Source organism: Vulpes vulpes, chromosome 13 (genome assembly GCF_048418805.1).
Source record: "Vulpes vulpes isolate BD-2025 chromosome 13, VulVul3, whole genome shotgun sequence".
Lineage (NCBI taxonomy): Eukaryota > Metazoa > Chordata > Mammalia > Carnivora > Canidae > Vulpes > Vulpes vulpes.
This window is the reverse complement of record NC_132792.1, coordinates 57,083,089-57,096,771: the sequence shown is the minus strand read 5'-3', so window position 1 is coordinate 57,096,771 and position 13,683 is coordinate 57,083,089. Positions and strand designations below refer to the sequence as shown.

The 13,683-nt window shown below is 36.3% G+C and overlaps 1 protein-coding gene across 1 annotated transcript in view; it reads right to left on the bottom strand.

The window, feature by feature from the left end:
* The window catches only part of UBE2W (ubiquitin conjugating enzyme E2 W), a 77,013-nt gene that overhangs the window by 24,808 nt on the left and 38,522 nt on the right, over positions 1-13,683 (bottom strand). The window contains exons 2-3 of the mRNA XM_026012658.2: positions 9,924-10,015; positions 3,144-3,246 (exon numbers count right to left, since the gene is read on the bottom strand). Coding sequence (XP_025868443.1) covers positions 3,144-3,246; positions 9,924-10,015 — 195 coding nt within the window. The remainder of the gene's footprint in view (positions 1-3,143; positions 3,247-9,923; positions 10,016-13,683) is intronic.

Below are 13,683 nucleotides of genomic sequence, written 5' to 3'. Positions count from 1 at the left end.
TAGTGGTATATTTAGTACTGCTTATTGCATAGGAAAATCAAAGACTAATTTTCTAACAAATGCCAATGCTACTGGGTCTCACCCAATAAAAAAATCTTTGGTGAATGAGGAATTTTACTGCCTTTGAGTGATTCTAATCACTTCCCCAGAGCAATGCATCTCTGGAAAGTTTCGGTTATTGGAAAAATCTCTTGACATGCATACACATCAAGTAACTGATTGCTAGATCATTATTATTATTTTATAATCACACAGATGCTGTGATAAATAAAACATAAAAATAACTGTAAAGTATTAGTAGTCTTACAGCAGCTCTGTTATTTTCTCAATACAACTTCTGTGACATGGGAGTGATGTTAAAGAGGAATCCTCATATTCCAAAAGATTAGGAACAACTGCCCCAGAGCTTTCAAAGCTATCATTCTATATAGTAGTATCTTTCACTTTTAGAGATAACATTGCTGGATAAATGGGCATTTTCCCCATTTCGGTACTCACACCTAATGGACAGTATGGAAAGAAGTAACTTGGATTTGAATCTTAACTATCCTACTAGCTAGCTTTTAAATCAACAGACACTTTACTTCTCTAAGCTTCAATTTCCTCACTTATAAAGTGAGGATGAATCCATCTTCCCAACCACTTCATTAGAGCTTTACAAGAGAACATCAGAATGGAAGTTACATTAGAAAGTATGATAGAAATATTACTACGTAGTAGAGGGCATGGAGGTAATGTGCAGCTGAAATGGTTAAGTTCAGACTTAAATGCTAAGCTGAAGAGTTTTCAGACTTGACTCTACAGAAAATAAAGAAGCATTTGAGGTCTTAAGAAGAAAGCAGGGATACTTGTGGTGGTGGCGTTATGTATCTGTGCAAATCAATACGGCAAATACACCTTCAAAGAAATCTAACAGCACTGTGAACAGATGACTAGGAGTGGAAAGAACTTGAGGCTATTATGTAATAGTCCAAAGGAGAGATAGAAACTTGGAATACAGTAGATAGAGGATAACAGTAGACTGACCTAAGTACTGTAAAAGGACCTGAAAAGCTACATTTTAACAGTGGAGGAAAGGGAAGAATTTCAATGCAAGCAGATAGGTGGGACAATAACTCAAGAAAAATTTTTTTTTACTTATTTTGTTACTGGAAAAGATTGAGTTAAGATGTGTTAAATTTGAGACATCTGGAGATACTCAAGTAGCTATATCCAACAAGGGTGTGAAATTAAACCTCAGAAAGAAGAGGTTGTACACAGAGCTGTAGATCTGGGAGGTAGCTGTTTAAGACAGATGAAGACATTAGAGAAAAGAGTGAGAAGAATAAGGGACTACTGAATAAAGAACCCAGAGAACACCAAAATCAGAAGAATTAGAAAAAGTGGACAGAAGTCAAAACATGGAAGGAGAAAAAAAGAATTTAAGAAAGGATGACAGAATCCATTACGAACACTGTAACTTACAGAAATATTAAGAGATGAAATTCAGATGTTTCAGATGTGTCAGAGTTTGATATCTGATTTAAAATTAAATACTGGGCAGCCCAGGGGGCTCAGCAGCTTAGCGCCACCTTCAGCCCAGGTGGTGTGATCCTGGAGTCCCAGAATCGAGTCCCACATTGGGCTCCCTGCATGGAGCCTGCTTCTCCCTCTGCCTGTGTCTCTGCCTCTCTCTCTCTGTCTGTGTCTCTCATGAATAAATAAATAAAATCTTTTTAAAAAATAAATAAAATTAAATACTAAGAGGATTAGAGGACACTTCTGACTTGGTTCATGTTTATAAAATATTATTTTCCTCTGATGAAAAATCTGTGGGCAACCGGAGTAAGCCTTCTCCAATATCTCCCTAAGTCAACAGTTTGGAGTTGGTGAGTCACATTCTTTCCTCACATACCTTCAACAAACTTAGTTGAAGTATAAAAACAGGCTGAAGGTGACAAGGGAATGCTTGAGACCCCACTGCCTTCAAGGATTAACAATCTTAAATGATGCTGATAAGCAAAAAGGCCGTAAAACGTGAAGGTCATTTTCTAGAGAGAAGATGTTTGTTTCGCTTTCTTATCAGTCTACACATGCTTACTATAAAGGCCTAGAGGTCATGATAACACATAACTCTTAGCTTTATTTTTAATTTTTATGAAAATGATAAAAATGAGCTTCCTAATCTTAGTTTTCTGCTCACACAAAAACTGAACTCAAGTCCATTTCCATTTAATTCTGTATCTTTATTAAAAAAATTATCTCTTTTATTTATAGCACAATCAATAACTGACTTCCATCTATATGCCTACATGGCCAAGGATATTGTTTATATTCTATTTAAAGTTGCAACGGATTATTTTTCTCAAAAAAAAAATGTATTTGAGCACTTCACAAGCTGAGTTTTAGATACTTGAGAAGTTTCATTATCCAGAACCTCATTATCTAGCAGTACCAGATAGAATTGGCATTAAGTCTCACCATTTTGCTGCCAGTAACTCATTTACCCATCTTACCAAGCCAGCAATCTGGAAGTCATCCTAGAGTCTCCTTTTCTCTAACTCCCAAAGATTAATCATTCACCACAGTTAAACAGCTCCCAAAAAAGTTCCTCAACCACCATTATCCCTTGTCTGAGTATTTTACCCATTACCTAAACTAACTGTGCTTCAAATTATAATGATCAGATTTGGGGCTTATGTTTAGATATTTAACATTTGGTAATATATTCTATCTTTACAGTAGTAAAAGACTGCAAGTACAGCATGTCAATGCAAAATTAAAGAACTGTTCCTTTAAACAAAGCACCTGCCTTATCACATTATCATTCTATCATCTTATCTAGGAATAAGTGCCTCCAGTTATTCCAAAATGCTAAATTCTCCCACAACCCATAGGCCTGAGTTAGATTTTCCATCCCCTTTTCTGCTAACATTTATACATAAAAAACAATGTTAATTTCTTAAAGCCCCAAAGTAGCAAACCCTAATCTCAATAAAGTAAAATGTTCATAAAGATTCTGATTATATTACAGATAAAGGAACAAATCTATTCATATAATTACAATGAATTTCTTTATAAATTTGTATTTAGTCAAAAGTCACTAATTTAGTATTTTGCTAAAATCTAAAAATACAATAAAATGTTAAAAACATGGCAGTTACCTGAGGAGAGTCAAAAGGATATCGACTACTAAACTTAAATAGAAGCTGAAATTTTTCCCCTTCATATAAGGTACCTGGTGCACCTTCCATGTCTACGATCCACCTAGAATAGGAAAAAAAACAAAAACAAAAAACTTCAGATAAGAATTGGGGTGAGAAAGAAAAGGGAAGACTGAAGACTTCCTTTATGCCAGGCATTGGGATAGGAGTCATTCATGTGTAACAGTGCACTTCATTCTCCCAACAATTAGAGTTGGTATTAACACCCCTTGCCCTATATCCTTCTCTGACGCTCAAAGGTTAAGTAACTAGATCAAAGTCAGGCAACTAGCAAAGGACAGAGCCAAATTTTAATCCAGGTCTGAGAACACAAAATGGAAACCCAACTCAAGTGTGTCGACACCAAAGCCTGCACTCTTGATACTCAATTTATGCTGTCTTATTTTTCCAAAACAGTATTTCCACAATGACTGAAAAGATTTTATATAGATAATATCAAACTAATGAACTGCCCATCTGATATCACTTTATTTTTTTTTTTTAATTTTTTATTTATTTATGATAGTCACAGAGAGAGAGAGAGAGTCAGAGACACAGGCGGAGGGAGAAGCAGGCTCCATGCACCGGGAGCCTGACGTGGGATTCGATCCCGGGTCTCCAGGATCGCGCCCTGGGCCAAAGGCAGGCGCTAAACCGCTGCGCCACCCAGGGATCCCTCTGATATCACTTTAAAAGCAATGGACGAAGTAGGTATCAAAAATGAGTAGAGAATTGTGGCTGTTAAATCTATCTTCTCATCAGTGTTCTAGAGACCAAAGGAAAAAGCAGCTAAACTAACATTAGTCCACTTACTCTGATAGCTACTCAAGGCTCTATACTGCCTTTCCTTTGTCTGTTTCAGGTATTTAATGAAACTCCGAAGAGATTTCCATGGCCTCTTTACAAGCTTGTTTCCACATATAATAATCATGAATACAAATCTCTTTTAAATTATAACCTGAACACTTATCTCTTGTTTATTTATTTAAAGGAAGCTGTACACCCAGCATGGCGCTTGAACTCACAACCCCGAGATCAAGAGTCACATGCTTTATCAACTGAGCCAGCCAGGACCCCCTATCTCTTGCGCTTAAAAAAAAAAAAAAGAAAAAAAAAAAGGAGGGGAAGGAGTCTTTTCTCCCTCTCCCTCTGCCCCTCCCCCTGCTTATGCTCTCTCTCTCTCTCTCTCTCTCAAATAAACAAATCTTAAAAATAAATGAAATAAATAAATTTCAAAAAAGGGAAACTGGGGTGCCTGGATGCCTCAGTCAGTTAAGCATCCAACTCTCCATTTCAGCTCAAGTCATGATCTCAGGGTCCTGAAATCAAGCCCCTCCAAACCTAGTGTGGAGCCTGCTTAAGATTCTCTCTCTTCCTCTGCCCCTTCCTACCACTCATGCACGCATTCTCTCTCTAAAAAATTAATTTTTAAAAAAATAGATAAAATTTTTAAAAAGGGATTAGGAGTAGAAAATGATTTTTTTTAAAGGATTAATGGTAGCAAAGATGATGGGGCCACACTGAGAAGCAAAAATGGACCAACCATAAGAATGAGTTCCTCATTATAGCACTAGCCAATTCCTTTCCTCTTAAACTTTTTAGGTATAGAAATTTATTACTTTAAGTATAGAGAAACTAAAGCAACTAATATTGAGAATACAGTGTTGAGGTTCTAGTCATCACCCCACATACTATGGAGCTTATAATAAACGTGCCTACTCTCTAAAAGCAATCAGCTAACATATACAGGGCCTTAGGAGCATAGCTAATTCATTTTTGGAATGCATGTTCAATAGCATACATGGTAATAAAAGGTATGACCATAGAGCCAAGACGTAATATTTTACAGTGAAATTACACAGGACTGTATCTTAGCTGTGTTGCCATAAATAAGCTGTTCTATTTCTCTCATTTTAACTATTTAAATTATAAAACAGATATAAAAAACAAAGTTAAAAGTTTATTAAAAAAAGGTATTCATCCCAAAGTGTCAGAAAGATAACTGGCATTATGCATGTAAAACACACAGTACTTTCCTGACATAAAAACACAGTAAATTAAATACAATGTATAAGCTGTACTATAAACAAACAAACAAACAAACCCAAAAAACTATTCTCTTTATAAACTGTGTCCTTCCTGGCCATCAAAATCCCCTTTTTATTATTCTCCCCTGACACCCACTATGCACAGGGACTATTCCAAGGAAAATCAGAGAGGCCTGGTGCCCTTTCTTAAAGATATTTGACAGAGTTAGAGTGTTTAGAGCATGAGCTAGCTCGAGCAGAGTTGGAAGAACAGAGGGGAAGCAAGAAGGAGGTTCTCAAGCAGGCTCTAGATTGAACACAGAGCCCAACTGTGGGCTCGATCTCAGGACCCTGAGATCATGACCTAAGTCAAAGCCAAGAGTCCAGAGTTTAACCAACTGAGCCACCCAGGGAACACCTCCTGGTGCCCTTTCATTCTGTTATAGGGCAAATTTTAAGACATAATGTACCATATATTTACATACGATCTATCCCAACAGATTTTAAATAATAGCTAAGCAAATACCTCAGTAATCCTTCCAATATCTGGGTGAGATAGGTCAAAGGTGGCATAATTTTCAACATTGTGCAGGATAATTTTAAATAACTTTTTGCTAATTGAAAAAGCAATCAATGTATGTCCACTATAGAAAATTTAGAAAGATATAAATAAACAAAAATACCCAAAAATAATCACCGCTGAAGTACTTCGGGTACCTTTCATTCTAGACATTTTGTAGTTTCTTTATCGATGGAATTGATACCTGATAGTTAAATTACACAAATTCAAATTATCAGTGTTTATGGGATGCCTGGGTTAAGGGTCTGACTCTTGATTTTGGCTCACGTCACAATCTCAGGGTCCTGAGACTGAGTCCTGTGTCGGGCTCCACACTGGGCATGGAGTCTACTTAAGAGTCTCTTCCTCTGCCCACCCTCAACCCCCACAATTCTCTCTAAAAAATAATAAGAATTAAAATTTAAAAATATAAAAAATTTAAAAAACAAATCCTCAGTGTTTATGAGTCCAATTAAGAGCATATGTTCCTGAGAAGAAGTCTTCCTGTGAGTAGCTATTGTTTCAGGATTCTCATGTTTAAAAACATATTTTTCATACATTCATAGCTCCTAATCAAAGAAACAGCCAACTATTCCACTCCAAAGGAAAAACTAGCTCTGTTGGATATATTACAACAGGATACACACCAATATGGCCTCTCTAAGGAATTTTCAAAAGTAATCATGACTATATAAAAGTTGTGCATTTCAGGCTTTAACTGAGGGGATGGCATTTCAAGGTCTTAACCTGAGAAATAATTTCCCTGTTAATAATATCTACATTGTTTCCAAACTGTCTCTATAACATGTAATGCTGAAATGAGCATAGTTAATTCTAAGTTAATTTTTTTTTTAAAGTAAGCTCTATGCCCACCAACATGGGGCTTAAATTCACAACTGTGAGATCAAGAGTTGCACATTCTACTGAATGAGCCAACCTGGCACCCTTGGTTCTAGGTCTCTGTTTCTTCCTTAGGACAGCATAGGGGTTTATTTATTAGTTCAAAGGATATGATACTCTTATTTTTAAAGGTCTTAATACATGCTACCAAACTGTCTTCCAGAAGGTGTTTTTCATCATTGTTCTTATGCCACTTAAACACATCTTTTAAGATCTAATTTTTTTAGACTACTTTTATACCCTGGAAGATAGTCAAAGATAATAAAAGTTTTGTGATTCACTTACAATAAATTATTTTAAAAGAGAAATTGTTTGACATACATCTCTAAATGACAGGTTTATTCTGTAACAAAGATAAAGCTGTTTTGGTAGTTACAATTTGTGGTATAACTGCTTGACAATCTATACAAATGTTTCCATTTGTACAAATGTAAAACATTCCTTTAACTTTTTATAAATCACTGTTATGTGGGTCCCACCCTTAACAAAAAAAGGAAAGGTTGAAAGAGGAAGCACTTGGTTATTACCAATGAAAATGGAATATAATCTATTTGTTTAGTTATACAGAACAAAAATACCTCTTAATGGGGCACCTGGGTGGCTCAGTGGTTGAGCGTCTTGCCTTTGGCTCAAGGCATGATCCCGGGGTCCTGGATCAAGTCCCATATCAGGCTCTCTCTCCACAGGGAGCCTACTTTTCCCTCTGCCTATGTCTGCCTCTCTTTGTCTCTCACAAATTAATAAATAAAATCTTTTAAAAATTATTATATATATATATATCTTAATTATATATCTAAATGTGTGTTCTATTTTCAAATTTTGTTTGATAGAAACAAAAAATCAATTGAGAGTTACAAAAAGAAGTGGAAAACCTTAAATGCATATTACTAAATAAAAGAGGCCAATCTGAAAGGCTACACTGTATGATTCCAACTATATGACTGTCTGGAAAAGGGAAAACTACAGAGATAGTAAAAAGATCAGTGGCTGGGGGAGATGATGAATAGCTGGAGCACAGGGGATTTTTAGGCCAGTGAAAATATTCTGTATGATACCATAATGATGATATATGTCATTGCACATTCGCCCAAATCCTTAGAACATATAACACCCATAATGAATTATAATGCAAACTATAGACTTTGGGAGATTATGATGCGTCAATCATGCTTCATCAATTTTAACCAATGGATGTTGATAATGGGGGAGGCTGTGCATGTGTGAGAGCAGAGGGTATGTGGGAAATCTCTGTACCTTCTGCTCGATTTTGCAGGGAATCTAAAAATGCTTGAGTTTTAAAGTTCAATGTTTTAAAGACTGTTACAGAGCTAGAGATCTGTACCCATTTTCAAACAATGTATCCAACCAAACATCAATAGGTCCATTCTTCATATCCCTGATTTTAAAAAGCATAACTTCCGTCTTAAGTATGGACTCAAACCTCACAAAGGTAACTAAAAGTTATGTTTCTGGGCAGCCCCGGTGGCGCAGTGGTTTGGTGCCCGCTTGCAGCCCAGGGCGTGATCCTGGAGACCCTGGATCGAGTTCCGCGCCGGTTCTCTGTGTGATGCCTGCTTCTCCCTCTGCCTGTGGCTCTACCTCTCTCTCTCTCTCTGTCTCTATGAATAAATAAATAAATCTTTAAAATAAAATAAAAGTTATGTTTCTCTAAAAGGATAAATATGTCCATGAATTTTGGTCACTTTTGCTCTCTTGACCTAGAATGTCACGAAGCATTTAAATTATGCTTTTTGTCCTACAACTTGGTCTATAGTAAACCTTTATCTTGTTGCCTCCCATCCCTTTAATGTTTTTGGAGGTTTTGTTTTGTTTTTTTTTTAAGGAGAGGTTTCATTATTTTAAATCCTCCCCCACCCCCACCCCCAATTTCAGAACATTTACCTTTGCCTAACAAAACTATTAAATCAAAGGAGTGGTAAAAATAGACTATACTGGATTGTGATATCTTAGGATGACACTCCTGAAAACATTTCAAACTAATTCAAATGCTCCTTTTTTTTATGAGAGGACACATATCTCTCTATGCTTCTTGGTTTCTTATCTGGGAAAAGACTTCTTTACGTCTTCTAAGGAAGGAGCAGAATTAGAATACTTCTTCTTGTGTCTTCCTTCTATACACTTCACTTCTTCATCCTCATGAAGAAGCTTCTTATCTATTAAAAGAGGTTGCTAAATAGTCTGACATCCATTTAGTTACCCTTCTGTCAGGGCAATTAATGTGTTCAGGGAATGGAGACTATCTTGACTCCTACTTTCTTTCAAATCTTTACATGTGATTTCAAAAAATTTGACAAACAACCTCATTCCAAATTGTTCTATCTTATTTTTTTTAAAGATTTTATTTATTTATTCATGAAAGATGCTGAGAGAGGCAGAAACATGGGCAGAGGGAGAAGCAGGCTCCCTGAAGAGAACCTGATGTGGAACTTGATCCCAGGACTCCGGGATCACAACCTGAGCCGAAGGCAGATGCTCAACCACTGAGCCACTCAGGTGCCCCATACTGCTCTATTTTAGATGGAAATCACTTCATAAACAAAGTCAGACCGAAGTCTTTATAGGATGCCTCTTTAGCAAGAAACATTTAAAAATATTACTGATCAACATTGGTTTTTATTTTATTATTGTTTTTTAAAAGATTTTATTTATTCATTTGACAGAGAGAGCACAAGCAAGGGGAGTAGCAGGCAGAGGGAGGAGAAGCAGGCTCCCTGCTGAGCAGGGAGCCTAATGTAGGGCTTGATTCCAGGACCCTGGGATCATGACCTGAGCCAAAGGCAAATGCTTAACTGACTGAGACATCCAGGCTCCCAAAAATATGTTTTTGTTTTTTTTTTTAAAAAAAGGTTTACAAATCACACATTATATACAATGAGTATGATACTATCCTATGACACAAAATGGCATATATAAATGCACAAAATAAGATTTATCATCTTTTGATGGAAGAGTGGGATGGAATATGAAAAATTCTACATTTTTTTTTAAAGATTTATTTATTTTGGGGGTGGGAAGAGGGGCAGAGGGAGAAGGAGAAAGACTCCCCACTGAGTGCAGAGCCCAACACAGGGTGAAATCTTACAACCCTTAACTGAAATCAAGAGCTGAAATAAAGCGCCATGGATGTTTAATCACCTGAGCCACCCAGGTGCCCCCAAATTCTACATTTTAAAAAGTATATTTTCATACATTACACTAATAATAAAAGAAGTATTTCAAAAACTAAATACTTACTGTGTAATTGAATTTTGCACACTCTTTTCATTTAAAGTCATTCCAGGAGGTGGGTCATTTTGCAAAGCCAACAGTTCTTTCTGCAGTCGTTTCTAAAAAAGAATATCAACAATTTGTACTTCAAAAAAAATGACATCTTTCTATTTTCACAGATTGAATCTTATATGCCTACCTCTCTAATTTTTAATTTTGTCCTATAATTACAACAAAAACATTTCTAAATATATTTGTAAACATTGATGCTGTAAAGTGATCCTACAGAGCAGCCATCTACCTACAGAACTTCACTCTTACTCCACTGAGGTTATAAGATCTCAGCCTAAGTTATAACTGCTTACAAATTTTAGCAGTGTTTCCTTTACTGCTTTCCAATAATAAAAACCATAGTTCTCCATCATCCTTAAAAACAATGTATCATTTCAGACATACAAGCTTTTCAAAAAAACTATACAAATAACCGTATGCAAAAAGCCTTCTTGAAAATGTTTTGAATAATGTTAATTTATAATTTACATCCCATATTTGTTTTCTTAAATAGGATATTTGCACCTAATTTTTTTATATAATTTTATTTTTTATTGGTGTTCAATTTGCCAACATAAAGAATAACACCCAGCGCTCATCCCAACAAGTGCCCCCCTCAGTGCCCATCACCCAGTCACCCCCACCCCCTGCCCACCTCCCCTTCCACCACCCCTAGTTCGTTTCCCAGAGTTAGGAGTCTCTCATGTTCTCTCTCCCTCTCTGACATTTCCCACTCATTTTTTTCTTCTTTCCCCTTTATTCCCTTTCACTATTTTTTATATTCCCCAAATGAATGAGACCATATAGTGTTTGTCCTTCTCCGATTGACTTACTTCATTCAGCATAATACCCTCCCCAGTTCCATCCACATCGAAGCAAATGGTGGGTATTTGTCATTTATTTGCACATAATTCAAACTTTCTATACCAGAATATATCGGGGTCCAAGATACGCAGTTATTTTCTACATATTGGATGCCCCTAATTGGCTGTATTTTACATTCTTGTTCACATAGTTTCTATTGCTCAACTCTTCCCATATTATCACTAATGGACATTCTTTTTCAGTATACAAGAAAGCAAAACAAAACCCACCAAAGCCCATAGATTATGAGTTTAAAAACCAAATAGCTAATGTTATTAGAATTGCATGTAACACTATAAAATAAACTCTTTTTTTCCCTTTTTTATAATAAATTTATTTTTTATTGGTGTTCAATTTACCAACATACAGAATAACACCCAGTGCTTATCCTGTCAAGTGCCCCCCTCAGTGCCCGTCACCCATTCATCCCCCCCCTGCCCTCCTCCCCCTTCCACCACACCTAGTTCATTTCCCAGAGTTAGGAGTCTTTATGTTCTGTCTCCCTTTCTGATATTTCCCACACATTTCTTCTCCTTGCCCTTATATTCCCTTTCACTATTAATAAACTCTTAATGAGCATCTTTTCTGCATTAAAGTAGACAAGCATGGATATCTGTTCAGAACTCAACAATTCTCTGCTTAAAAGCTACCCTGTGCTTTTTCTGGAATGAAATGTTACTAACAATATAGCAAATGTTTCTAGATCTTTTCAATGTATGATACCTTCAAATAAGTTTAACATCATCTAGCACCATTACAGATTTGAAAACTCCTCCCTTCTTTGTTGACAATCAATGTAAAAAACTTGTTAATACTTGGCCCACCAGCAGCTATTTGCGGACCACTATGCCTTTGCTTTGGTATCTGTGGCCCTTCTGCAATCACCTCCTATGTTTGTTTGGCTATTAACTCACAAGGAGGACAAACTATGCTGATCACAGCAACCCCCAGGCCTAGAATATGCTCTAAAACATTTGCTAATACATCAGTAAATGTTAAAAAAAAAAAAAAAAAAAAAGAAGAAGAAGAAAAAGACTCCTAAATGGCTCTTTAGTGGCCAAGAATGAAACAAACCCTCCCTCAGATCCTACAATATCACAATTGCTAATAACAGTGAAAATAACAGCTATTTGTAATTTCTGACCTTAGCTGCCTTTAAAAATGCAAAATAATGACAAACTGAGGACTTAAGAAAAATTCTAATTATCTAAAATATAGAAATAAAGCTGCCTGAATAAGTTGTTTTGAATAAAAGAATGATAAATTTTTGCTAGAATAGGGTTTTTAATTTATTCCACTTATGATAACAAATGTGGGTTTTATGATCAAGTAAATGTTTTTAAGTTTTTTATTTTAATTCCAGTATAGCTAACATACACTGTTATATTAGTTTCAGGTATACAATATAGCAATTAAATGTTCAAGTAAATTTATTTATTTATTTATTATTATTTTTTAATTATTTATTTATGATAGTCACACACACAGAGAGAGAGAGAGAGGCAGAGACACAGGCAGAGGGAGAAGCAGGCTCCATGCACTGGGAGCCCGACGTGGGACTGGATCCCGGGTCTCCAGGATTGCGCCCTGGGCCAAAGGCAGGCGCCAGCCGCTGCACCACCCAGGGATCCCTGTTCAAGTAAATTTTTAAAAACACTGGGTACAACAAAGAGAAACATTTCTTCAATGCAGGACTTCTCAGAGACTTCTGATACACTAACTTGCACAATGATTCTTCAAGGGGAAGAAAAGTAACTAAACCCCCTTAGTGTAGAGCATCCTGGAAAAATCTTGTTTCAATAACCACATTTTAGGTTACACTGCTGTAGATATTCTCCAGATCTTGAGAACTTTACTAAACAGGGAAAACAAGTCCTTGTTATCAAATCAAGGATATAGAGGAAAGTCAATTTGCACAGCTACTAACTGAAACATAAGGATATAAAGGTAAGCTATGAAAAGTTTTATTGGTATAATTATTCCTAGGTCCCCTGAACATAATGATAAAGGATGCTACAAAAAAGAAAGAAAGAAAGAAAATGTTTTCCACACCCTGACACTACTTCTTACATGTCCACAAAGAAAGAGACCTGTGATGACCAAATTCCAAGAGAATCTCCAATTAACTCTGCTTCCCTATATTCACGTCTTTGTGTAGTTCCTCCCCACACTGTACCAAAATTGGTCAGTGTGACCAACAGAATACAGCAGAAATGATATGTTATTCCCAAGATTAGATTCTAAAAGACTATGGCTTACATTTTGGTTATTCTCTTTAGAATCACCTGTGGTACTGTGAACAGCCCAATTCAGAAGCTCACATACTAGTAAGATTAGCATGTGGTCTCCTGCTAATAACCTCGTATGATTTGGAAGCATACTCTCCAACACTAACCAATCTTTAAGATGACTGCATCCCAGGCCAATATCTTGCCTACAAACTCAAGAAAGACTTTAAATCAGAACCATCCAGCTTAAGCCTGATTCCAGACCCTTGGGACTGCATGGGATTATAAATGTTTGTTCTTTCAAATTACTAAATTTGAGGGGAATTTGTTATATAGCAAGAGATAATGCAGGACCTCTACTCCCAACTCCCCTCGTGAGAAGGGGCTATCATCCACTTTTCATTTCACTATCACAGGTCAGAATCCAAAACATTCACCTGACCATGTTTTTTTACTGAGGGAGTGGAGGCACTACATTAAAGACAATTCATGCCAGTTCCTTACCATCTTAGCTACTAGGCAGTAAACTACTTTGCATATCCACAAGCTTTCCAATTAAGAGATAAAGCAGGGCCAATAGTTTGGGGGCTAACAAGTATTTACTAAGTTCAACTCATTCATGCACTTAAAATCACAACTTAAAA